Raw genomic sequence first — 25,285 nt, 5'->3', positions numbered from 1 at the left:
TATTATCTTATGAAAGAAACTATGAGAGTCCCATCTATTTCTTCCCTGCAATGGGGCAAGAAAAGACAAGGCTGGTCTCACTATAGTGCTCAGGTTTCCAGCCTTGGGATCCTGGGAAACCAGTTCAGGAATTGGGAGTAGCAGAATTATCAGTGACTGAGACACAGAAACATGGAAATGGAGCTATTTCATAGCCCTGTGGTTGCCTGAGGTACTTTACATGGATAAGTAAATCTTGCCAGGGCGTGGTAGCACATGTCTGCAATCCCAGCTGGAGGCAGAGGCAGGAGAATAGAGAGTTCTTTGTCTCTGTAGAAGAGTCAAGGACAGCCTGAATTACAGGAGACTCAAACAGCAAAAGCAACAACAAAATAAAACCTTTACACACACCTAAAGGTGTTTTCTACAGAGGTCAAACCCAGGTACTTATTAATGGCTAGTCAAGTGAATGTATAAATGACTGACTGACTGACTGACTGACTGAATTAATTAATTAATTAATTAATTAATTATACACGAGCAAGCCACACACCCTGAACTACCCTTCAGTATAAGTTTCCAAATACAATCATGCCTTTCTTCACTTTCCTCTCTTTGTAAGCTTTTATATGCCGACATGAAGAAATAATACGGCATTTGCCTGTCCAGTGTGAGTCAAGCACAGTCACGTGGAGAGCTTAACAGAAAATTGCCATCTCTGTCTGCTGGATGAGTGGCGAGCTGGAAGAAGATAAAGACACCTCCAAACAAGGAAGCCCATGACAGGTGACGGACAGCATAAGGAATGATTTCAGGAAGTACCTCAATTATGATTCATTACTTTAAAAAGACTTAATTGCAAATGAGTAAGCTGCAGTTGAGCAGGCACCATTCATGACGACAACCCACCCATGGCCACACATTGCTTTCAGAAAGTAAACACACACTTCTCTTGGCTTCGGTTCCTATTGCTTTGTTAAAAAGGGAAAGCTTTGTGTTATACACAGTATCTTCACATGGTCCAAATAGACCTAGGAAGCACAAGGGATGGATATATGGCCCAAAGTTGACCAATGAGAGACCCAGGGAGGCGAAGAGTCACCAGAGATCTCAGACCAGAAGGGAACATAGAACTGGATCACCCTATTTCTAATATGGTTCTGGGTATATTTTCCTCCAATACATCTTCAGCTCCTGAGCTAGCACAAGCAAGGAAATATAGATACTAAAACAAAGGCAACAAATCACCGTTTGCATACCCAACTGTTTTAAGTGAGGGAAGAACAGGCATCTCTTCTTAAAAGTGAGAAGCCATGACAGCCTAGCCATTAACTTTAAACAATGCATAGAAATCTTTCTGTAAAGGCAGAATGTCTCAGAGGGTGAAGGCACTTGTTGCCTGAAGATGCGAATCTAATTAACCTGAGTTCTTGGAACTCAGTGAAGCTTGGGTGGAGAGAAGAGACTCCACATACTCATCCTCTGAACTCCACACATGTACTATGCACCTTGTCACAGCACATACACATCAAGCATGCATGCGCACACATGCATAAACACACACACACACGCACAAACATATACAAATTAGTGAATCAGTTAATTACATTTTTAAAAGCTATTTCTTTTAAAAACTGCATACAATCATCATACTATTAAACAATATAGATGGAAACAAATCCTCTTCTCAGTACAGATTATAATATCAATGCCTAATTGCTTGGGTCAACATAGAAGATAATGCCTAGGAGATCAGAAATAAGGACATAAATCAAAGCAGGAGATGTCAGTGGGTGTTTAGGCCACAGTGAGCTAGGGGAGTTCCAGACAGAGCTGTATCCATGACCCCTGTGCTGGGACCTGATATTTTAACACCTATATAAAAATATGTGATATGACTTTAGACTGGTAGAGGAAGGACTATTGCATAAAGTCCTGAATCTCAAAGAACTATTTTGTTCTAAATTTTAAAAAAATGCCTGTAGATAGAGAGAGAACTCACTTCATCCGTACAAGAACACTGACTGGGAAACAAACACTGAAACCCACCACCAAAACAAAACACTGAGAACCACTTCATATGAAGAAGTTAGAAGGTCCACAGACTCAACCAAATACACATCCCCGGGTGATGCTAAGCTCCTAATAAAAAATTACAGCCACTGTAAGACATAAATATCCAAAAGATGAGATCTGGAGATGTGCTCATTGTGAGAATTTACACCTCCAAAATTAGGGGGAAAAAAAACCCGAATGCTGATGGAATCTATAACATGAATATAAACAAATAAAAACAATAGGAAGAAGGAAAATTAAGTAATTTCAAAACAGCATGGACCAAAGGTGGACAGACATGAAAAGGGAACAGAAATGTTGAAATGAACACACAATTAAGATGAAAAGCCTATATAGCAGGCTAACTACCAATTAGAGGTGTACTGCGGGCAGTATGGTAAATTGGAAACAAAAAATCAGTGAAATACAAAAATAAATGATGGAGAAAGAAAAACAAAAATTTTTTAAGGCATGTAATAAATTCTATGGCAGAAAAATCACATAAGTTCTGCTGGACACATTGAGACAGCCGCTGAATATCAGAAATAATCAGAGGCATACATATGCAAACACACACACATACATACACCACATACACACACACACCCCACATACACACATACATATACCACACATACATCACACACACACACATGCACACAATGCATGCACACACACAGCACATACACACATACACCACACACACATACACATGCATGCATACACATGCATGCACACACACATCTACACATACACGCACACATACTCACACATGCATATACATGTGCACACACAAACACACCTACTCATACATGCACATGCTCATATGCACAAAAACACACATACATCACACAAAAACACACACACATATATCATACAAACAAATGCACATACTTGCATTACACAAACACACACACATACACACACACACACACACACACCCAAGGCTGAGGCTGAAGCTCAGGTAACACAATGGCCCAAAGGAGAGAAGACAGAAAGCAATGACATCATATTTATCTTATGAAAAAAAAAATCCTATATCCAGTTTACTTTTCATTGCAGTCTATAAACAAATTAATGACATTTTCAGAGGGCTGGGACAGAGCTCAATGGCAGAGAACTTGTCTGGGACCTATGAAGCCCTGGGTAGAACCAGTGCCACCAAGAGAAAATGACTTGAACAAGGGTGACAACCAAGGCTATCCCTGAAGTATTCACTGAAGAATGTATGCACAGAGAAGGGAAGTTATATAGAAGGAAGAGGTGGAAGCAACCATGAAGAAAACATGCTGAACACATTTATCAATCTAAATAAACGTTACCTATAGAAATCCCTTCTGAGACAACTTGAAGTTTGAAATAGGATTTTAAAAATGCATAAAGCTCAAGCATCTTCCGGAACAGGCCAATAACAACCATGGAAATGGCAAATGCTGTGTGGGGACGAGAGGGAATGGTCGGAGAGTAGACAGGGCAGTAATACATTTGATAAATAAGAAAGCTACTGCAACATCAAAATATTGAGGGAAAAAGGAAAAGAAAGACATTGAGTAGAAGCATAGAATAAAATGAGCCCCAATAAATCACTGCAATAAGTGTAGTAACATTCCTGTTTTAAACTGCAAAGATTTCCATTTTTAAAGGCAGAAAACCCAGTTATATGAGTTTTAATGAGGTACGTTTAAATAAAAATTATGTGACTGATTTCCTAGTAACATATAGGGGACCCGTGTTAGCAATATGGATATGGCAACACCCGTACAGAAAAGGGATTACAAAATTCAGTTCTATTTTGAGTAACAACAGTGATACAAAAAAGGTCAAATTTAACCACAAGGAAAGCACTAAGGAAGGAACTCAGATGTAACAATACTAAGTGTGTATATACCTAAGATACTGAGGTAAACCAGATAGTAAAGTTTAACAGAATTACAAATAGCCCCTCTTAGTGGTCACTCTACACAGGCCAGAACTGAAAACATAGCCAAAACACAGTAACAGTATTGAAGAGCTTAATGCCACAATGTATACATGTTGAACCAATGTGCCTGTGAGTGTACACATACATGTCCTGGGTATGTGCACAGCACAGGGCACTAACACTTTTACTTTCTATCCTCTTCTCACATTCACATAGAAAATTTTGATTTTAAAACAGCCCCTCATTAACCACACAGAACACAACAACTGAAACTACTGTAGAAGTCATCAGCTTACCTTTCCAATCAAAATGTAACCAGTGCTGTACAAATTTAAAAATCAAATTAAAACACAGTTGTGGTGCTGGAAAGATGGCTCGGTGGTTAAGAGTGCTTGCTTTTCTTGAAGAGGACCTGGGTTCGATTCCCAGCATGCACATAGAAATTAGCAACTAGGAGACTGTTCCAAGAGGTCCAATGCCCTCTTCTGATCTCCACAGGCACCAAGCACTCACATGGTATATGTACATACACGCAGACAAAACACTCACACATAAAATAAAATGAAAAAAAATTAATAAAAATGAAATAAATCTTGGAAAAAATAGTCTCAATGTGTTTATCAATATGATTTTTTTAAATGTGGGAAGATGGCAGCAAATATCTGTATATCAAAGAAGACAGTAAAATCTATATATCAAAGATGTTAGTGAATGTTTATATATCAAAGATGACAGTGAATGTTTATATATCAAAGATGACAGTGAATGTCTGTATATCAAAGAAGACAGTAAAAGTCTATATATCAAAGATGACAGTGAATGTCTATATATCAAAGACGGCTGTGAGCCTGAAGCAGGACAGAAAGGAACATTTCTCTTAGTGTGCATATTGTCACCATGCTAGGGAACACACTTTTGAATCACAACACCTTGCAGGGAGATTGACATTTAATAATTTTACTTTATAAGATATTCTTTTGACTCTAGAGGCTAAGCATGCTGTGATATTATCCAGTCATATGAATAAATTCTGAGTTATGTTTTATTTGTAATGAAGATTAATACATATAAACATAAAATACCGTGAATCAGTCTTGTTTGTGACATTGTCTTAAAGGTATGACACATACTAACTTTGATGAGTTCAAGAAAACTCTTATATCTTAGAGAGAATGAAGACAAAAGGGCTATTTAGGAGTAAGGAGTAAGGTAAGGAACTTATTTTGCCCATTTTATTGGGTTATTTTAGCACAAGTACATGTTAATTTTGGAGCAGATGGTCAGAAAAATGTGTGTATTTGATACATAGTTAAGACAGCAGTAATTATGTGTCCCATTATTAGCAGTTTGGGGGGATTAATTACCCTTGTGAGGTGAAACTGCCATAATATTGAAAAATAAACTCAACAATGGATGATCTAAGCTTTAAGTTTAATGAGTAAATAAGTAATCCAAAGTAAACAGGAGTAAGAAACCCCCAAGAGTATAATCAAAGGCTGTAAAACTGGAGCTCAGTACGCAGAATGATTTTTTAAAATACAAGAGAAAAAATAATTTTGATCAAGTTGATGAGAGACAAGAATAAAGCTATTAAGAATGAAAGGGGCACATGAATAAAGAACTTTAAGGTCTCTAAAAAAATTTTTAAGCAATAGTAAAAGTTTAAATGATATAAATATATAAGTGACTCACAACTGACTAAAAAAAAAAAAAAACCACAGATAAACCAAATAGCACTACTACCATAGATATTAGAATAATAGAATCATCAGCCAAAATCAAACATATCTGTATAGCAAAGCCAAGTTTTAATAGCCTTACAAAGAAAACATGTCTGTGTGTGTGTGTGTGTGTGTGTGTGTGTGTGTGTGTGTTGGGGGCTTCGAAGCACATGAAAATTCTACAAGAAATAAGCACCTCACTAATGGTAAATAGTTATTCTTGTTAAAATTGATAAGCAGTTAAGATTTTCAATTGGCAAACAAAACAGAAAACAAACCAAAAAAAAAAAAAACCACCTGCTGTTATTGTAAAGATGAGAACACTGTGACTCTAATCTCCTGACATCATCTTTATGATGCATGAATTCATCTTTAAGAAGAAACAAAATATCTACTGCCTTCATTTTTCAGACTGAAAACATATGGGCAACCTTGAACATATGTGGTGCTCTCAAGAGAAAAGGAACTGGACCCTGTTGGCTTTATTAGGTCAAAGCTCATGGTGGCAGACACGCAGTATATACAAAATGAAATGCAAAGACCATGAACTTCGTCCCATGCTCCTCTCCAGATGGCATACAAACTTGGGACAAACTAGACAAAGCCTAAGGCAAGTCCAGGGAGACATTTTTTTTCAGAGATAAAAATCTCTAAATCCAAGAACATATACAACTTTTGAGACTCATGTTTTAAACTCAAGGCATCCAAAGCCCAGAACAAACATCTTCATGAGCCAAATGTTTTGGATTTCAGGAAATAACAATAACAAAAACAACTATGACAACAACAACACTAATGATATAATGTACCCAGCAAGGTAGAAAACGCAAATAAAGCAACCTCAGTGAGACCCCAGTGCTGTACAGGGGCATACAAGGAATCCTGGAAGAAAGACCAGAGTTCAGTTACTTTAAAGATAAGAGTCCTGCCTGAAATTATTCCCTTGTACTAGCCTAAGACTTAGATTTCTGCCTGAAATTACTTCTTTGTTATAGCCTAATGTCAGATTCCTGCCTGAAGCCCATTTCCTTGTCCTTGGACAATGTCAGATCCCTGCCAAGCCCCCAAAACTCTCCACAGCTCTTTCATTTTTATTTCTCACACAAGAGTGAGCCTGTCTTAGGTCGTTCTGACAAGAATGCCTTTTTTACCCCTAATGGAATATGCATCATCAAAACCACTGCACTTCTATCTTAGGTTGGTAAGGCTCTGTGCAGAATTTACCCATCCTTGGCTTGCCAGCCTGTTAAATTAATAACATTAATTAGCTGTCTGGGGGTCCATCTTCAGTTTCAAACCATGTACTTTGGCTAACAACATGTTGATGTTTTTAAAGACAAGCTTTTTAATATGATGGGCAGGAATAGAAATATTCCCAGGACAAAAGGTAATGATCAAGCTATATATGCCATTCTTGAAGCTTGACCAAAATGACAATACTGACCTCAGGCCATGAATAATTTTATCAGCAGTGTCTGCATCATCAAAGCTCAGCGGAACAGCATTCTTTAAATTCATAATCTCACTATGCAAAGTTAAAACATCCAGAGAGGTGTTAGAATTATGACAAATACCCTGCAAGTGTCTTTACTTTTTCCTAATTATAATGACTATTACTGTAAATTTTAGAAGTAATACACATCCATTGGTATTTGGCATGACACTCAAGATGGCTCCTTACTCTTAAACTCTGAACCTTCTTTCAATAATTTGAATAGGATAAAGAGCATCCATCTGTTGCTCCAAACACCTATCTAAATCCTCTTGTATACTCAACACATTAGTAACATTTTTTTTTTTTTGGCTAAATGATTAACAAAAGTAGCTGTCTTAACCTCTTGTGTCAAAGCAATTGCAGAAGCAGTGGTGTAATTAAAGCTGTTTTACCAGCAATAATCAAGCCCACTACCCTCTTGCTTCTACTTAAAGCCTGATTTACTTCTTCCAGTATTTGCAAGCTTTTTTCAGAATACCAAGGTCCTGTAATACTCAGGGCATGAAAATGACTTTGGTCTAGGACAGGGAAATAGGATCAGATATTTTGGTCATCCTGATAAGCCCTTAGAAATAGTGATCACAGGAGTGATCACAGGACTTTGTTTACTGCCTTGCTTATTCTTTGACTATTTGTGTTTACTGTCTTGTTTGTTCCTTGAGTATTTGCCTATATTGTATTGCTAGCTCCTCAACCTAGAACTGACCTTAATACTTGCATGTAATTAAAACGGTATAAAAGCAGATTGGGAAAAATAAATAAATAAAGATGAGAGTTAGTGCTCTGTCCCTGAACCTTGAGCAGAAGTAGAATATACAACCATATTCACTCAGGTTAGAGCAATCACAGCCCTTAATGGCCTAGTTCATGAAAGAGTGCAAAGCAGACAGCTGTAAGCCCAGGAAGGATCTGTGCTCAGCTTCTTCCTCTAGATTTCTCTTAAGGTCAGCTTGGAACTATATCCTTGCACATAAGATTCAGTAGGTAAGGTGTGTGGACTTCTCTGTACAAAAAAAGAATCGCATTGCCAGAAACGCCTGCACAGTGAGACCATAATGTATACAAACATGAGGTCTTAAGTAAAAGGCAAGGAAGTGCTTTGTCCTAAGGTGGGCTAACATCACTGTGCTCTTTTTTTTTGTTTTTTGTTTTTCTCCATTCAGCTAAACTGTTTTACACATACCCATCTCATCAATTCTATGATCAGACTTGCAGGACATTTTATAACCGCAGACCTACATCTCTAGCCAAATAATGAGGACTTTGACTTTTCCTCCAATAATCAGATAAAGCAAGGAGAAGATAAGTTGACTTAGGCCTTTTGTAAAACAAGACAAACCAGCATGCTTTCTGATATCTAAGAATACTTCCAAGACCTGAAGCAGTGCAATCTAGATAGCCATTCTAAGTTCACCACTGGTATTTAAACCTCCTACAAATGTTCCTAGGCGCAACCTGTTCATCCTTGTTTAGATTAATCACTGGGAATGTTTCTCCCTGTTCTCTGAGCAGGTAAGTCCTGGCACACCAGGTACTTCCATTAAAATGCCCCAAACAGAAACCATGGTTTCTATATGAGCTGCCTTCTGTGTAGCCCCATAACCTCACATCTCCATTCGTGTGGAACTCCATTACCTTTCCCAAATGTGAGCGACTTAAGCTACCTACATAAGTGAACTGCCCTCAGACAAAAGCTTTCCAACACAAAAGCTAGAAGAGAACCTGTTTAATTTTCAAGTAAACCTTGCTATTAAAAATCAAATCCTGAAAATAAATAAAAATATCATTCTCTGACATGAACCAGACCCAACGTCTATACAGCTTAATAAACTTCTACACAGTTAGAACTGGCATTAGATGCTGAAGCTGAGCAGTGACAATGTGAATGGTTGTTTTTTTTCAGTTCTAATTCTGCATGGATACTTTGGTCTTGGTGATAGATAAGTGTATAATCTGTATCTGATAAATAAAATGTAAACATTTAACACAAAGATCCACAGTCTCTGTTTCAGAACTTATTTTCCTGGCCTGTGAAATTGCTCTGCAGTACCTGGGCAGTCTTGCTCAGAGCCAGACAAAGAATAGAGGGTCTTGGGGTCAGGGTGATGCTGGAGAAAGACTTGAGGATGTGTGGAAAGGAGACTTCGGTATATTTGGGTATTTGCACATTCCTTCAGAAGCAGCCAAGGAGATGAGAGAAGGCTGGGTTGCAAAATAGGAAGAAAATAGCAAAAGACTCCAAACAACAGAGTTTCTTTTTAACTTGAAAACTCTGCTTCTTGTTCTGAGATCTATTTCTTTCCCTTTGTATCAGGGAGCCAGCACCTGACAACTTGAACCTCTCTCTGAGAAAGGGATAAGAATGGTATGTTGTCATCTCTGCCCTGTCCCAGTGGCCAGAGAAGTACAGAATCCAAGGAAGGCAGATGAACTTGGAGGATACATGTGCAATGTATTATAATTGTGGTCAAATCCAGCATCTTGAGGGCATGGTGGCATTTGAAACAGAAGGTCAGGGAGTTCAGGTCACTGGGCTAAGACCATGGTTAACTGAGACATGAAGGTGCATGCACGTGAACTTGGACTCACACAAGTAGGGACACTTTTAACCAAGTTCTACACAGTTAGGATCATGATGTCCATTAAGATGAGTGGAATACCACAGCTGGGTTGAGAGGACACCCAAAGGCCACACAAGAGAACAACTCAGGGATTAAGACAGAAGGCAAGAAACACAGAGATAGCAGAAAAGTGACATAGTACAGCAGCTCTCTAGAGCTCAGTCACCACTGTCACCAGCAGCACGCCTGCCTTGATGACCTGGATTAATGGACAGATCCACTCTCCTCTAATTCTTACTCCAGAACAAGCCTTTAGAGAGGACCAAAGATGAGGTCCCTCCTCTTGCCTGGAACTGGGTCTCTCCACCCACCAGCAAAGCTTTCTAATGTCTCATCTTCCTCCTCCCCCAAAGTGGGGCCATCATATCTACCCAGGATGAAGGCTGTGAAAATGAGGGATAATGAACTTAAGTGCCCACTGGCGGCTGTTATTAGTGTAATTAATCTGATTAAAATAATCAGGGGTGAAGAACAGAAGAGGGTGTCAGAGCAGAAAAGCAGTAATGGAAAAGGTCACAAATGCAGCCCTCTTGGGCTCTGACTCAGACACAGGGAGGGACCCAAGGGCAAGCTACCTGTGTGAATTCGGTGGGTCCAACTTTGTCGGTCACAGTGTGAACATTCCAGTTTTGGTTTCCAGCTCTATAGGGTGAGAGTATTCACACCTGCACATCCCTACAGGGCAGGGATGCTGTGACAGTTATGTGAAGAGAGAGAGCATCTCAGGCTATTATTAGAGGCCATGAGCTTATGTGGCTGTTTGCTTGATAGGGAAATCCATGTCCCTTATACCATTGCTCAGATGGAATTAAAACACGCAGCTAGTCAGTCATGCCAGAGCCAGCAATTCCAGACTGCAGAGTCATTATGTAGTGTAGAACACCTCTGCTTACCACCATTATAAGGTAATAGATTTAATCTAACCTTGGAAGTCAATTCCAGGCTTAGCTTGCAAGTCCTACACTATTAGAAACCATCCCTGCCACCTGCTTAGACTCACCCCTTTTCCAGTCACACTTTTTGTTTCTCTCTAGAATGCTGTTTCTGGGGAACAGCTCACACTGATCAGACTCCAGTCATCATTGAAAACAGTCTGTATAGGTCTGGCCAGGATGTGACCCCTGCATCTCTCCACAGCCATAATTCATTTGCTATACTCCTCTGTTCTCTGTGCGAGGAGCATTTCCTGTGTTGTTACCATCCGTGGGTCTCTCCCTGCTCATCAGAAAGATTTTCTAGAAAGGCTGAGATGTATGGAAACCTGCATCCCACAAGGTGAATGCATAAAACATAAAAACCATCATACTCTTCTGACCTCATACGTTTTGAACAGTACAGCTATAGTGAATTACTTTAATACTACATACAGAGTAAAATTGTGAGTGTGCATTTATGATGGAGTAATCAGGCTAACAGATGAGAAAACGGGGGCTGAGCTTGGGGATGGGTTAATTATTTGTGAATAGCTGGTCTCCTTGGATCCAGTTACCTCTAAAGAAAAGGCTTTCTAGAGAGAGTCCAGAGAGAAGGAACAGGGCACTGGTATTGTAGCGGCAAGCACTCAGGTGTCCACAGTCCCAGGTTAAGCACCTAATCAGTCAGGGACATGAGGAGGGTCTGTGTCTCGCCAATGCACCCTTGCCCATCCAAGATCTTGCCCATTTCTGCTCTCCTCTCTACTTGTAGACGATATATACAATCTAGCTGTACACTGTCTGACTCAGCACGCACGTCTCCCTCAACTTTGGCACAGAGCTGTCAAATCTGACATTCAAAGCAGAAGTCAGCAGCGGGTCTATATGCTATGGGCCAGTCTTTTCCCGGCTTTCCAAGGCAAGTGTCAAGAACAGGAGATCTTTCAACCACAGGAGCTAATCTGTCTGTCCAAGGCTGCCTTGGTGCAGGAGGAGCTGGCCACTATCTGAGACCAACTACTTGCCTACTTGGCGGGTCACCCACCAGGATCCCCAGTCCGATCGTCCCGCCCCCACCCACGGGTACAGTTCCTTACCAATCTTGGCCAAGGAGGCCAGTAGGATCCACAAAGTGATCTCGAAAGGGATTTGCACGTGGGGGTAATCCAGGGTGAACACGGGCAACCGACTTTCCTCGAACGGCGTCGTTCCCGGGGCCACCACACTGGCAGGGCTTGGCGGGTTGGAGCTGGCACCCCTGGCCCTGGGTGCGTCCAGCAGGGTCTCGGCCAGCGCGCCCGCCGGCACTGCCACCTGCAGAGACAGCAGCAGCAGCAGCAGCCAAGACAGTGGTGCCCGCATGCTGTGCGCGGTATCCGAGGGGCCCATGGGGTCGGCAGCTCTGGGCGCAGCAGAGGACGCCGGTGTAGGGATCTGGGCGCCCTCAGCGCATCGCGGGGGAACAGCGCTACGGGACGGGGAGAGTACCACGCCACCGCCTCCACGGGGCCGGGGCCCTGCAGCCAGCAAGCTCGTTGACTGTGAACCTCTCAGGGCCAGGAGGGGAACGCGCAGAGACAGGAGGCCACCTCGCGGTCCCTCGGCCGCGTTCAGCCACCCTCCGCCGCCGGCCGCCCTCCCATGCCTGGCAGCTACAGGCCCTGCCCCGGGCGGCCCGAGGGCGGGCGGGGACGGGGGCGGGGCGGGCGCGGCGCCCGGGTGGCGGGGCGGGAGAACGCGGGGACCCGGTGCGACGCGCACCTGCCGCAGCCCACAGTCGTCGCGGGGGCGAAGGTCGCGCCGCTCTCTAGTCGGCACCGCGGACTAAGAGCCGCTGTCCCCGGGAGCCCCGGAGCTGTGGGTGCACTAGGTGCGCGGTGCGCACGGTGGCCTGAGCTGTCCCCGCCCCGGAGGCAGCGTCGGCCGTCCATCAGGGCTGGGACCGACGCGACCCACGCGTCGCGCCCTGTCCCCTCCCCCCGCAGGCTCCTGCAAGGAGACACCCCGGGGCGCTGGCACGCGAGGAGGCGCCTCGGGCTCAGGCAGGGAGGCGACGCCGGGCGCGGCGGAACTTGGGGAGCTTTCGCCACTGCCGGGTCTGCAGAGACCAACTCACCCAGCCAAGCCGCTCGGGTCCTCCGAAAGATGAGGAAAGCTGCGCTTCGCTCCCCTCGGGAGAAAAGCACAAGAACACAGCCTGTTCTCTGCGCACCGAAACTCCCGTTTGAGAACTCAGCGCTCCCACGCTCTCCCGGAACCCTTGTCTTTCCGCTTTTCCACTCTTTGTAACAGTGTGGACTCCACTTTTCTTGCCTCCCCCAGCTTTGGGGAAGAAAAAGTCTCTGTTTTTAGGCTTCGAGGTGAATCTGTCTGAGGGCATCAGAAACATAACTATTTCGTGGAAAACCAGTGATTTGCCCAGCTTAGACGGACTTGTTCGGCTAATTACAGGACGAGCTGCGGTTTGGAAAAGCGGGATTCTCCCAGCGCCAACTGGCCCTTCTCCGGAGCCCGACCTTCCGCAGGGGCCTTGCCAGGTGCCCTGCCTGCGATCCCACTGTCCCGGTGTCCTCACGGTGAGAAATTGAAAGGAACCAAAAGCAAACCGTCTGCCTCCCAGTTAACCCACACGGTTTCCCCTAAATTTATGAAATAAAATTCTTATCTTTTCCACATGGTTCCGGCTCTTGTTTACACACCCTTCAGTCTGACACAGAAAGTTCTAAGAGAATCTGTGAGATGTCAGTCCGGAGAGGCCATCTGAGTAGAGGCAAGCAAGGAACGTTTGAGCCTTGGAAAGGCAGGGACTATTCTAGCCCGGAATGGAATGAATCTCAGGGTTGATACAGAATCCACACAGAAGGTAGCTGTTGATGTATCAGTTTTTTTCAGCTTTGAAGTGGAACTGACTGCGAAGATATTTCTGTTTTCTTGTAAAGATTCACTAAGGCAAATAGAACTCAACATTTTTTCTCCCTGCTGGGCGTTTCATATCAATGATCATCCCTCACCCCCTTTCTAAGAAAGGACTTGTAAAGTAATGTGCTTTTCTTCCCGGATTGCCTCTCTCCTTAAGAGGCGCTGGGAAAGCACTTTCACTTGAATTTTTGGTTATCACAAATACCAAAGTTGGGAGAGAGAAACTGTATCTATTTTACAGGTGAAGCACTGCACACACACGAACACCCTTCTAGATTACAGATCTAGAAGGAATCCACACCCAGGCCTGACCTTGCCAAAGCTGGTTCCACTCCACACTACGAATCCTAGATTTTTTATTAAATAGAACAATAAAGAATATTTTAAGGGTTGTTTAAACTATATATAACTCTTAATAGGATGAAGTTCTGCGGAGAGTAAGCAGCCAGTTTCTGCGGTGTGGTGATATCCAAGGGACCAAGCACACAGTCAGACAGTTATCCCTAGGCATGAGCTGTTGAGAAAGACTGTGCATCATAGAATGAATGACATTCCACATCACTGTCTAGAGTATCCACACAGGTCACAGATACACTGGAGTCACTATACTTTATAAATCTCTGCTACTGCAAAGACTAATCGGTTTTTGTAAAACTTGGGAAAATCTTTTTATTCAGTCTTGTGGGTGAAAGGAGGGAACTAAGAAGAACAACCTTCTGGGGCTGGGGAAATGGCTCAGCCCAGGGAGAGCCAGCATGCAGACCTGAGTTTGAATCCCAGAATCCAGGTGGAGCCAGGTGCAGTACCACACATCTGTGAGCCCGGTGCTCCTCTGGAGAAAGGAGATTCCCCAGGTGCTCCCAGGCCCAAGAGACTGCCATATACGCCAGTGAACAAGAATAGACCCCTTTCAAACAAGGGACAAGACGAGGACCAGCAAACACCTGAGCCTATCCTATGAATTTCAACCATGCAGTATGTGTGTGCACACACATGCATCACACATATTATGTGTGGTTACTAAGTGGAGTGGCATTAAAAGGTTGTGAACCCTTAGGAGGTGAGTCCTAAGGATAGGAAGTTAGGTCACTGAGGGTAAAACCTTGAAGGGCATATGGGGACCCTGAGACATCTCTCTGTCACTTCCTAGACACCATGAGGTATGTAGTTTTCTCTATCATGAACCCTGCTGCTGTGCCACAGGCCACAAATCAACGGCATCAACTAACCATGGACTGAATGCTCTTCGCTGAAGGCTAAAGCAAATCTTTTATCCTTTATCCTTTTCCTTCTTATGGGGTTTGCCACAGTGAGGGAAGTTAATGTGGCACCTATGTTACATAGGCTATTTCTGCAAAGACTCCCATGGAGGAGCTCAGCCCAAGACCTCTGCTGTCAACTGTACCCGCAGAGTGACTAAATGCAACAGTCAGATTTTGTCTAGTGTCTTTTTTCAGTACCATTTTAAAAGACCATAATACCACAGTGACTTTCCCAGTGTGACCCATGTTTCTTCCTCCCTCTCTGCTTCTCTAACCCCCATGCTCTATGAATGGTCTCACTTGCTCCTACCGCAGGGCCATGCTCATTCTGTTACTGATACGAAGGAGCTTTGGTTCACCATTGCCTCACACTTTGATGCATCTTTTTGGAGGACTCATCTCAAAGGTAACTAACCTCCAGGAAGTCTCACCTCACACCTGCTTTAATGCCCGTAGATGTATCTTTTGTAGCTTCTCAGCAATTGATCACTGTATTTTCCCACACGGCTCTTGTAAAAGCATTGACAGGTGGTTGAGCTCTTTGATGCCTATTTACTGTTGGTTCCAAGCACAGTGTGAGGAACATGAGATTACCAAGCGCGTGCTGGATCAATACGAGTGTGGTTTGACAAGAAGCCATGAGGTTTCAGTCATTCCTCACGGCGGGCATCCTCACAGGTGGGATACATAAAGCCACTCTGGCTGCCCACGACACACTTCTATCTAGTGCTTCCTGATTCATGCTGAGGGTTTTGTGTCTCTATCCTTCCCTACCGAGATGCTGTGAGGATCCAGCTGCACTAGAAGAATTCTAGATTATTTCCAGGAATTATAATTACAGGTTTGAGACGCTTTCCCTCAAGTAACACCAAAGTGCTTAGGATTCTTCTCAGTGATGCTCTGGCTCCATCAACTCCTCACCCCTAGTGGTCTGTTAGAGCGTCAGCGGTCAGCAGAGGCCTTGATGAGAATCACTCCTGAACTGCAGCCTTCAAACACGCCAGGGTCCTGGGACTATTTTAAAATGAAGAATGGTAAGGCACTTAGCACCATTTCTAGATACAAGAGAAAGCAGCTAGAAAAATAATTCTAAATTTAGCATGAGAAAAGATGCCCACAAAAAATAATGAGATTGGAGTCATTATTGAACATTAAAAAAACAAAAACAACAACAAAAATTTAGTTTTACACCCCAGCCTCTGCTTCAACAACCTCTGGAGGATGCTTAGGTTAACAGCCATACAGAGTTGGGGGATAGGGAAGAGTTGGGTGCTCGGATCCTCCATGTGAAGAAAAGCTCAGAAGGACTCCATACCTTAAACTGTGGAAACCTCTCTTTGCAAGAATTCCAGAGGGCTGAGCATATCATCACTACCACTGAGATGAAGGGGATTCAGATTGCTTGTGAGTGGTAGTGGCCCCCTGGTGCCACAGCAGGGCGCCAGTGCTCTCTTTACAGGACAGTGCCTAGTGTAGGTCTAGTAAACCAGCCTGGCCTGAGCTAGATCACTGGGCAAGAACCTCAGAATGACTCTACACTAGACAATTCTGGCTCAGGTCTGTATTCCATAATACCTAGGACCTAAGCATTGGAGTTTGGGATTCCTCCACCCATATTTGGGGATACTTGCATGAATGTAATATGTTGTTTAGTATTCTTGTGCTGTCTCTGTGATCCTTGATATCAGGTTAGTTTTCACTTGTATGCTCTTGTCAGCATTCAAAAAGCTACAGATTTTGTAGGGTTCCCTGTTACAGATTTTTAAATAGACATTCCACCTGTCCCACCATGCTTTCCACAAAACCTAATGATCTTGACAGGTAAAGACACCACGCTATTCACATTTGTGAAATGGTCACATTTTAAAATCTCCTTTCTTCAAAATGTACATGATCTAACATGTAACCCTTAGCTGAATAAAGATCTTTCCATTCAAAATCTTGATCTGCAAAAGCCGATAGTTGTCATATTTAACACTTACTGAACTATAAACTGGCGTGTGTGTGTGTGTGTGTGTGTGTGTGTGCATGTGTGTGTGTGTGTATGTGTGTAATACCTTTTCCATCTTTGAAGACTGTATGTTTCTATGCAGCCTAGGCTGGCTTGGAACTCATGATCTCCCTCCCTCATTCTCAGGACTGCGGGAATGAGAGGTGTGAAGGACCACACTCAGCCTCAAGTTTGTTTTAAGAAACTTAGTCTGAGGGATGCTGGTGCATCCCTATAAGCTGAGGCACAAGAATGCCAAGTTAAAGCTAACTTTATCTACATAGTAAAACCCTGTATCAACAAAGAAATGTACGCATAAAACAATAAAACAATAAATAAATAAATGGATGAATAAATAAATAAATAGAAGGAGAACAATTCAGCAGAAACTCAGCCTTAGCTAAAGCTTTCCCACTGTGTGAATTTGTAATTAAGGTGAATAAGATTAACTGCACACCTCTCTTTTTGACCAAAGCTAAGTCTTCACTCAACAGAGAAATGACTTCTTAATGGAAACTGTCTTCTGCCGGCTTGAATTCACAAGCAAAAATGATACTTTTCACACTGAATTCTCAAACCACCCTGCAACACAATGAAATGATGTCATTTATTCAAAAAAGCTAAGTGACTTAACCTCTGACAGTTGGTGGTTAAGTTGGCAGGACCCACTCTACTCTTCCTGGCTGCACTTAGAATCTAAATGTGATGAAAGACACATGTGCACTCACATGTGTGCTCACATACATACATACAGAAACACACACATATAGATACACACATAACACACACATACACATATAGCATACACATACATACAGACACACATACCTACAAGCACATGCACACCACACATACAAAGATTCACACACTGCATACACACACACACACACACATATAATCACACACACACAGACACACACAGACACACACAACATATAAACCAAAGAGTATCAGAGATCTTGGGAACTTGGGAAGAAACAAAGACCTCAGCACAAAGAACCCCGCAGGCCCTAGCAAGGACTCTATCCACACCAAGGGAAACATTCAGAAAACTTGAGAAGTATAATCACGTGGTGCCTTCTGTTTTAAATGAATCCCTCTTACTCTTGCACATAGGGGATGCTTAAAGGCAACAAGAACCAAGATAGAAATGCGCTAACAGCCTTGTGCGATGCAGGCAGGAATGGCACCGGTGACTGAATGTGGAAGTACGGAGGATCTGAGGAAGTGGTTGGACTTGGGAGATATTTAAATTCTATGTGTGTTTCGAAGACACAGTTTCATAGTGTTACTAGAAAGCTCAGATTCAGACTAAACAATGAATCCCATTTTAAAAAATAGTAATTAACATTTTTACTTTTAAGCATGTGTGTATGTTTAGGGGTGTGGCTGTAGGGACTGCAGGGACCAGAAGAGACCATTGGAAGCCTGAGCTGGAGTTACTGTAGATACACATCACTTGATGTGGGTTCTGAAAACCAAACTCAGAGACGTTGATGTGTTGAACCTGTGAACCTCCTCTCCAGCCCCCAAGAAATGTATCTGACATGTCAATTGTAAGTTGATTTTTCTCTCATGCACTGAAAGAGCGAAACTTCCTTTTAACCTGCTGTAGAGAGGTAGATGTACCTCGTATAGATATTTTTAGGAATTTTGGGGGTGTTAAGTAAAAGATATAATCTCTTTTATGTAAGCATAGATGTTTGTTACCGCTAAGGAGAAGTACCAAAGACAATTGAATAGTCAGGTTTAGAGTCTAAGTGAGTCTCAGGAGTTTCCACATCATCAGGCTGTAGATTGGTGTATTGAGATGGGTAAAATGCTGGTGTGGTGACAGAAGAACCTAGGCACTGATGACAAGCTGAGAGTTAAAATTCAACTTTCATGTCTTTAGTGAGTAGACTTTCTCATCCCTTTAAAGTCCAATCCATGATGATAGAAATAGGTTGTGATTCACAGAGTCATTCAGGGGCTGTATTAGTTCCTGTTCTGTTGCTGTGAATAGGCATCGTGACCAAGGCAAATCTTTTTTTTTTCTTTTTTATTAATCATTCCATCTCAAATGATATCCCAATTCCTGGTTAACCCTCCACCAATCCCCCACCCACATTCCCCCTCCCCCCTCCCCTTTGCCTGTATGAGAAGCTCCCCATCCATCCACACTTTCCCTCCCCACCACTCCAGCATCCCTCTACTCTGGAGCATCAAACCTCCCCGGAACTAAGGGCCTCCCCTGTAGGAGGAGCTAAGGTGGGAGGAGTAAGGAGAGGAAGAGGAGGAGTTGGGAGAGGAAGAGAAAAAAGGAAGAGGAGGAGCTAGAGAAGGCAGAGATTTAGGAGGATGGAGAACCACACGGGTAAGGAGAGCACTTGTAGGGAACAACTTATAAACTTATAATTAGGTTAGCTAATTGGGATACAACTCTCCTTGTATGGGCATCTTGTTATTAATCATTATCAAATATATAAAGCCTTTGATTAATTTATAAGAATTAGAGTCTCATTCTCTTACTGGGCTCGAATGGATGGCGGAATGGTCTGGGCAATGCCCTGCCTTGTGGAGACAGCATGGAAGATTGGCAGAGCCATCCCTCACACTGACATCTAGTGGGTGGCAGGGCTGGTGTTTCTGGTGGGCCGGTTCTAGCTGCAGCACACACATGGCCTTAGGCTGAAAAACATGGCAGCTGGGCTAGGCAGAGCCACTGCAGCTTAGGTAGTCAGATTAACAAGAGGCCGATTTTAAATAATTTACTACAATAGTCCCCTCCATTGCTGTCAGGCAAAGCCATCCTATGCTACATATGTAACTGGAGCCATGGATCCCTCCAGGTACACTCCTTGGTTGGTGGTCTAGACTTTGGGAGAACTGGGTTGTCAGGCCAGCCTATACTGTTCTTCTAATGGAGTTGCACTCCCCCTCTGCTCCTCCAGTTCTTCTGCCAGCTCCCCTACCAGGTTTCCTGAGCTCAGTTTGATGGTTGGCTCCAAGCATCCACATCTGCATTGGTCAGTTGCTGGCCAGACCTCCCAAGGAACCACCACACCAGGTTCCTGTCAGCAAGTGCCTCTTGACCACAGCAACAGTGTTGGGTTTGGTGTCTACAGACATGATGGATCCCCAGGTGGGGCAGTTACCTGTTGGCCCTTCCTTCAGTCTTTGTTCCATCTTTTTGTCCCTGTTCTTCCTTTGGACAGGAACATTTCTGGGTTAAAAGCTTTGAGATGGGTAGGTGGTCCCATCTCTTGACTGGGGACCTATCTACTGAAGGTGGTCCCTACAGGCTCTATCTCCCCCTTCTTTATGCATTTCAGCTAAAGTCAGCCCCATTTGGTCCTAAAGATGGAGTTATACCACTCCTGGGCATATGCCCCAAAAAATGTTCCAACATATAACAAGGACACATGCTCTACTATGTTCATAGCAGCCTTATTTATAATAGTCAGAAGCTGGAAACAACCCAGATGTCCTTCAACAGAGGAATGGATACAGAAAATGTGGTACATTTACACAATGGGCTTCATGAAATTCACAGGCAAATAGATGTAACTAGAAAATGTGATCCTGAATGAGGTAACCCAGACACAAAAGAATACACATGGTATGTATTCACTGATGAATGGATATTAGTCCAAAAGCTCACAATGTCCATGATACAACCCACAGACCGTATGGACTTTAGAAGAAAGGAAGCAGAACGTGAATGCTTCAGTCCTGCATTGAGAGGGAAACAGGATGATGATAGGAGGTGGAGGGAGAGGGGTACCTGGAAGGGAGAAAGGAGAAGGAGGAAATAAGGGGACAGTATCAGGAACTGGAGGAGATGTGTGAGAGATACAGAGAGTCAGGAAACCAAACAAAAATATGTAGGGGGGGTGTGTGGGAAGAGGAACTGGGGATAGCCACTGGAGGGTCCCAGACACCAGGGAGTCATTCAGGGGCTGTATCAGTTCCTTTTCTGTTGCTGTGAAGAGGTACCATGACCAAAGCAGCTCTTACAGGAGAAAGCATTTAACTGGGGGCTGGCTTACAATTTTAGAGGATTAGTCCATGATCAACATGATGACAAGCAGACAACAGAGAGCTTTACATCCTGATCCTGCAGGCAGAAAAAGAGAGAAAAAGAGAGAGACAGAGAGACAGAGACTGGGCCTAGCAGAGACTTTTGAAACCTCAAAAATATATCCCCCGTGATACATTCCCTCCAACAAGGGCATACCTCCTCCAACAAGGCCATACCCCTTAATCCTTCCTAAACAGTTCACCATCTGAGTACTAGGCATGAAAATATAAGAGCCTATGGGGGCCATTCTCCTTCAAACCACCACATTCTTTTCCCTGGTTCCCCAGAGTCTTGAAACCATATCATAATGCAAATGCATTCAGTCAACTTCAGAAATTCCCATAGTTCTTCAGTCTCAGAGTCTTGAAACCATATCATAATGCAAATGCATTCAGTCAACTTCAGAAATCCCCGTAGTTCTTCAGTCTCAATGCCGTTTAAAAGTTCAAAGTTCAAAGTCTCTTCTGAGACTCAAGACATTCTATTAACTATATCCCCTGTTGAATCAAAATACAAAAGGAGATCACATGCTTCCAACATATTATGGCACAGAGTAGACATTATCATTCCACAAAGGAAGAAGCAGGGCAAAGTGAGGAAATTACGCATCAAAGCAAGTCTAAAACTGATAAAAAATGAAATCCTGTGATTTCATGTCTGATATGAAAGGGTTTTTTTTTTAGATAACTCTTCCATTCCAGGTTTGCTGACTACAGCAGACTTTTCTCTCTTGAGCTGATTTCACATGTTATCTGCAGCTTTCCTATGCAGGTATCCCATGGCTCTAGCATCTCTAACATTTTGGGGTCACGATTGAAATCCAGCTTCACATTCATAGCTTCATACAGTGACCTCTCTAGGCCCCTTTGCAGGGACTCTCCTGCCATACTTCTGGCTTCAGTGGCTTCCCATGACAGTGGAGGAAGATCTCATAATTTCTTTACTCCTGTATTCTTGACTGTCAACTAGAACCATGTGACTGAAGTTGCCAAGTCCTTCTGCTTGCTGGGACAAGAACCTGGCCTTCTCCTTGAATTGCATTTGCATACATTTTCTGTTGTTTTTTAGGCCCAGTCAATCCCTCAGGCCTTTTTATTTTGCAGGTTGTAGGGTTATCTAGATGGAACCTTGCCCTGAGGTTACTATTCTCTTTGTTCCTTTTTGCATCAGGACATTCTCGTGAAACTTTTAAAGAACTTGACTCCAGCATTCCACTTCCTGGTGCTCCCTTCTCCTCAAACTGTACATTTTGTTTTGTATTTTTTCCTGCTTACTCTTTTTCATGGTAGATCTCTATAAGTGTTATTACTATAACAACCTGACAGACTCAATTCTAGGCTGTCTTGAAGTCTCCTCTGCCAACAGCATTAATCCAAAACTCTTCAATGTATTCTTCAAATTTTTAGGACAAGGACAAAAAGCAGCTACATTCTTTGCTGATCAATCGTAAGTACAGTCTGTCATCTAGCCAATAACATTCTTTCTCTCTGAAAGCATTTGATCTGCACAGTCCACACTACCCTCAGCACAGAAGTCTTCCAAATTCCTACTATGGGTGACCCATTAAACATTCAAATGATTACCTAATCCAAAGTCCCAAAGTCTACATTCTATGCCAATGTGGTGACAGAAGAACCTAGGCCCTAGTGACAAGCTGGGAGTTAAAATTCAACTTTCATGCCTTTTATGAGTTGAGTTTCTCATCCCTTTAAAGTCCAGTCCACGATGAGTAGAAATAGGTTATGATTCACAGAGTCTTTCCCGGGCTGTATCAGTTCCCATTCTGTGGCTGTGAAGAGGCACCATGACCAAAGCAACTCTTATAAGAGAAAGTATTTAATTGGAGGCTTGCTTATAGTTTTAGAGGATTAGTCCATGATCATCCAATACTCCAACTTCTGGTATTATTAAATTCAGTCTTAATTACTATTCTACTGCTGTAAAGAGGCATCACGACCAAGGAAATTCTCATTTAAAAATATATATATATATATAACTGGGAGTTTGCTTAAAGTTTTAGAGAATTAGTCTACAAACATCATGGCAAAAAGTAGACAAGACATAGCTCTAGAACAGTAACTGAGAGCTTTATGTTCTTTATCCATGAGCAGCAGGCAGAAATAGAGACACTGGGCCTGAGATGGGCTTTAGAAATTGTAGAGATCCTTTGCCCCCAAGGGATACACCTCCTCCAAGGTCATACCTCCTCTAACAAGGCTACACATCCTTATCCTCCCTAAACAGTTCCAGAACTAGGAATTAAGCATACAAATATATGAGTATCCCTACACAAACCACCACAGAGGCTTAGGCTGGCTAATGTAGAGGAAAATTAAATGATGGACAGGAAGAATTTTGAGAGTACAAGTCTCTTTTGCTTGTATTCCATTGGCAAAGGTTAGACTAGGAGTCAAAATAATCTCCAGCTCGGCAGACTTTTCCAAGCCTCATCAGTGAAGAAGAATATCAGTTCTTGGTAGTTACCAAGCACTTGAATCTTGTCTCTATGAAGTAAGTAGATCCCTGAAGGGATGAGTACAGGATGAGGGAGAAGAGACCCCAGGATTGTGTTGAGTAATGTGCCAGAATCTGAAGGTCAAGCAGGTGATAAAGAATCAACAAGAGTGAGAAACAACATGAAGCAAACAGAAAGGACTCAATTAAGTTGTGTTTTAGAAGCCAAGTGAAAGGAACATTCCATGCACAGGAGAGTGAATAGTTATTGAATGGTGTCAAGGGTCAGGTAGTATGAAGACGAAGATATGACCTTTGACTTAAAAGCAGGCAAAGCAGAAGACTTTGAGAAGAGAGAGGATCTTGGAGCAGTAGATGTGAAACCCCAGTGAGAATGTCTTGAGAGAACAGTTGAGAGGCCAGTGGGTATGGCAGATACAAGCTTTATGGGAAGAAGGAAATTGAGGAAGGCGATGGTTGGAAAATTCCAGTCAAAGGAGAAGAAAAAAAAATCTTGGGAGCTGGTGATAAAACAGCATATTTACCAAGTGATGGAAATGACCCAATCAATCAGGAAGAAAGAATGAAAATGACCCAGTCAATCAAGAAGCATATTTGCAAGGTGATGGAAAGGATGCAGTCTATCAGTGAGAAATAACAGCAGATAAGAGGGATACAGAAATTGTGACTGAGGTATTCTGTTGAGCGAGAGGGGTGGTAGCCATTACATGCATGGGCTGTCAGAGGGACCAGGCTTGACTAGGAACAACTTATCAATGACAAAAAGGGGTCACAGATACAGGCTATCAGCAGATGTGGCTGGCATGAGGATGAGATCTTGATAAGGTTTTTCATCTTTGCTTCTTTGCTTCAAAGAGAGTGAAACTAAGGAAAAATATCTTAAAGATTTGAGCAGAAAGATAAAAGTGAGAGATATCTTTTTTAAAAAAAAATGTAAAAGAGAATTGTTGCCTGTGCCCTGGGCTACTTGCTGTCAGATCCTACCTGCCCTTAGGGATTGGAAGTGATATGGCTCAGAGTCCTGATTTTGGGAGCAGTCACAGGCTCATCAAAATACTGCTCCAAGCGCCTTTAATACCCTCTACCCTGCCCCATTGGTCCCAAGAAAGTATCTCTTCTAAACAGTAGTTCCCGATTGGATCGGCTGGCACTGTCTGAGTCAGCAATCCTCCGTCTCTCAGGCAGTCTTCAGTTAGGTCCTCCTGCAGGAGATGCCTTTACAGCTGCATGGCCCCAACATTTACGTTTACATAGAGGTAGCCACCACCATTCCTCCTACAGAACATGACTTAGAAAATAAGTTGTGATGGCTGTTATTGGTTGTCAACTGGATTATATCTGGAATTAACTAAAACCCAAAAATGGAGGGTGCACCTGTGAGGAATTTTTACTTAACTCAAAATAGGAAGACCAATTTCTAATCCAGATCTTTGAAGCTGAAAGACACACTTTTAATCAAGAATTTTTGCGCAGGGAAAAGACATGCTTTGAATCCATACCTGAGGTGAGAAGACACACGTTTAATCCAGATCATTTGAGCTAGGAAAACTCACCACTAATCTGGACCACACCTTCTGCTGACTTTATAAGGGTATGGGAGAAGGAAGCTTTTCCTCTTTGCCTGCTTGCTTTCACTCTACTAACAAGTCCACTCCGTCACGGGCATTAAAGCCTACTTCTTCAGGATTCAAGTGTAAACTGAAGACTAGCCGAGACATCCAGCCTCGTGGATTGAATAACTACTAGATTTCTAGACTTCTGTTCACAGCCAGCCATTGTAGTATTAGCTAGACTGCAGCCTGTAAGTCATTCTAAGAAATCTCAGAGAGAGAGAGAGAGAGAGAGAGAGAGAGAGAGAGAGAGAGAGAGA

The 25,285-nt window shown here is 42.8% G+C and overlaps 1 protein-coding gene across 1 annotated transcript in view; it reads right to left on the bottom strand.

Annotated features, from left to right (window-relative positions):
• Slc9a2 (solute carrier family 9 member A2) overlaps positions 1-12,266 on the bottom strand; it is an 83,257-nt gene extending 70,991 nt beyond the window's left edge. The window contains exon 1 of the mRNA XM_028775470.1: positions 11,804-12,266. Within this exon, the coding sequence (XP_028631303.1) occupies positions 11,804-12,095 (292 nt within the window). The 5' untranslated portion in view covers positions 12,096-12,266. The remainder of the gene's footprint in view (positions 1-11,803) is intronic.
• Between the last annotated feature and the right edge of the window lie 13,019 nt (positions 12,267-25,285).

Source organism: Grammomys surdaster, unplaced genomic scaffold, assembly GCF_004785775.1.
Source record: "Grammomys surdaster isolate TR1022 unplaced genomic scaffold, NIH_TR_1.0 255, whole genome shotgun sequence".
Taxonomy (NCBI): Eukaryota; Metazoa; Chordata; class Mammalia; order Rodentia; family Muridae; genus Grammomys; species Grammomys surdaster.
Note: the sequence above shows the minus strand (reverse complement) of the source record. Positions and strands in the feature narration are given on the sequence as shown.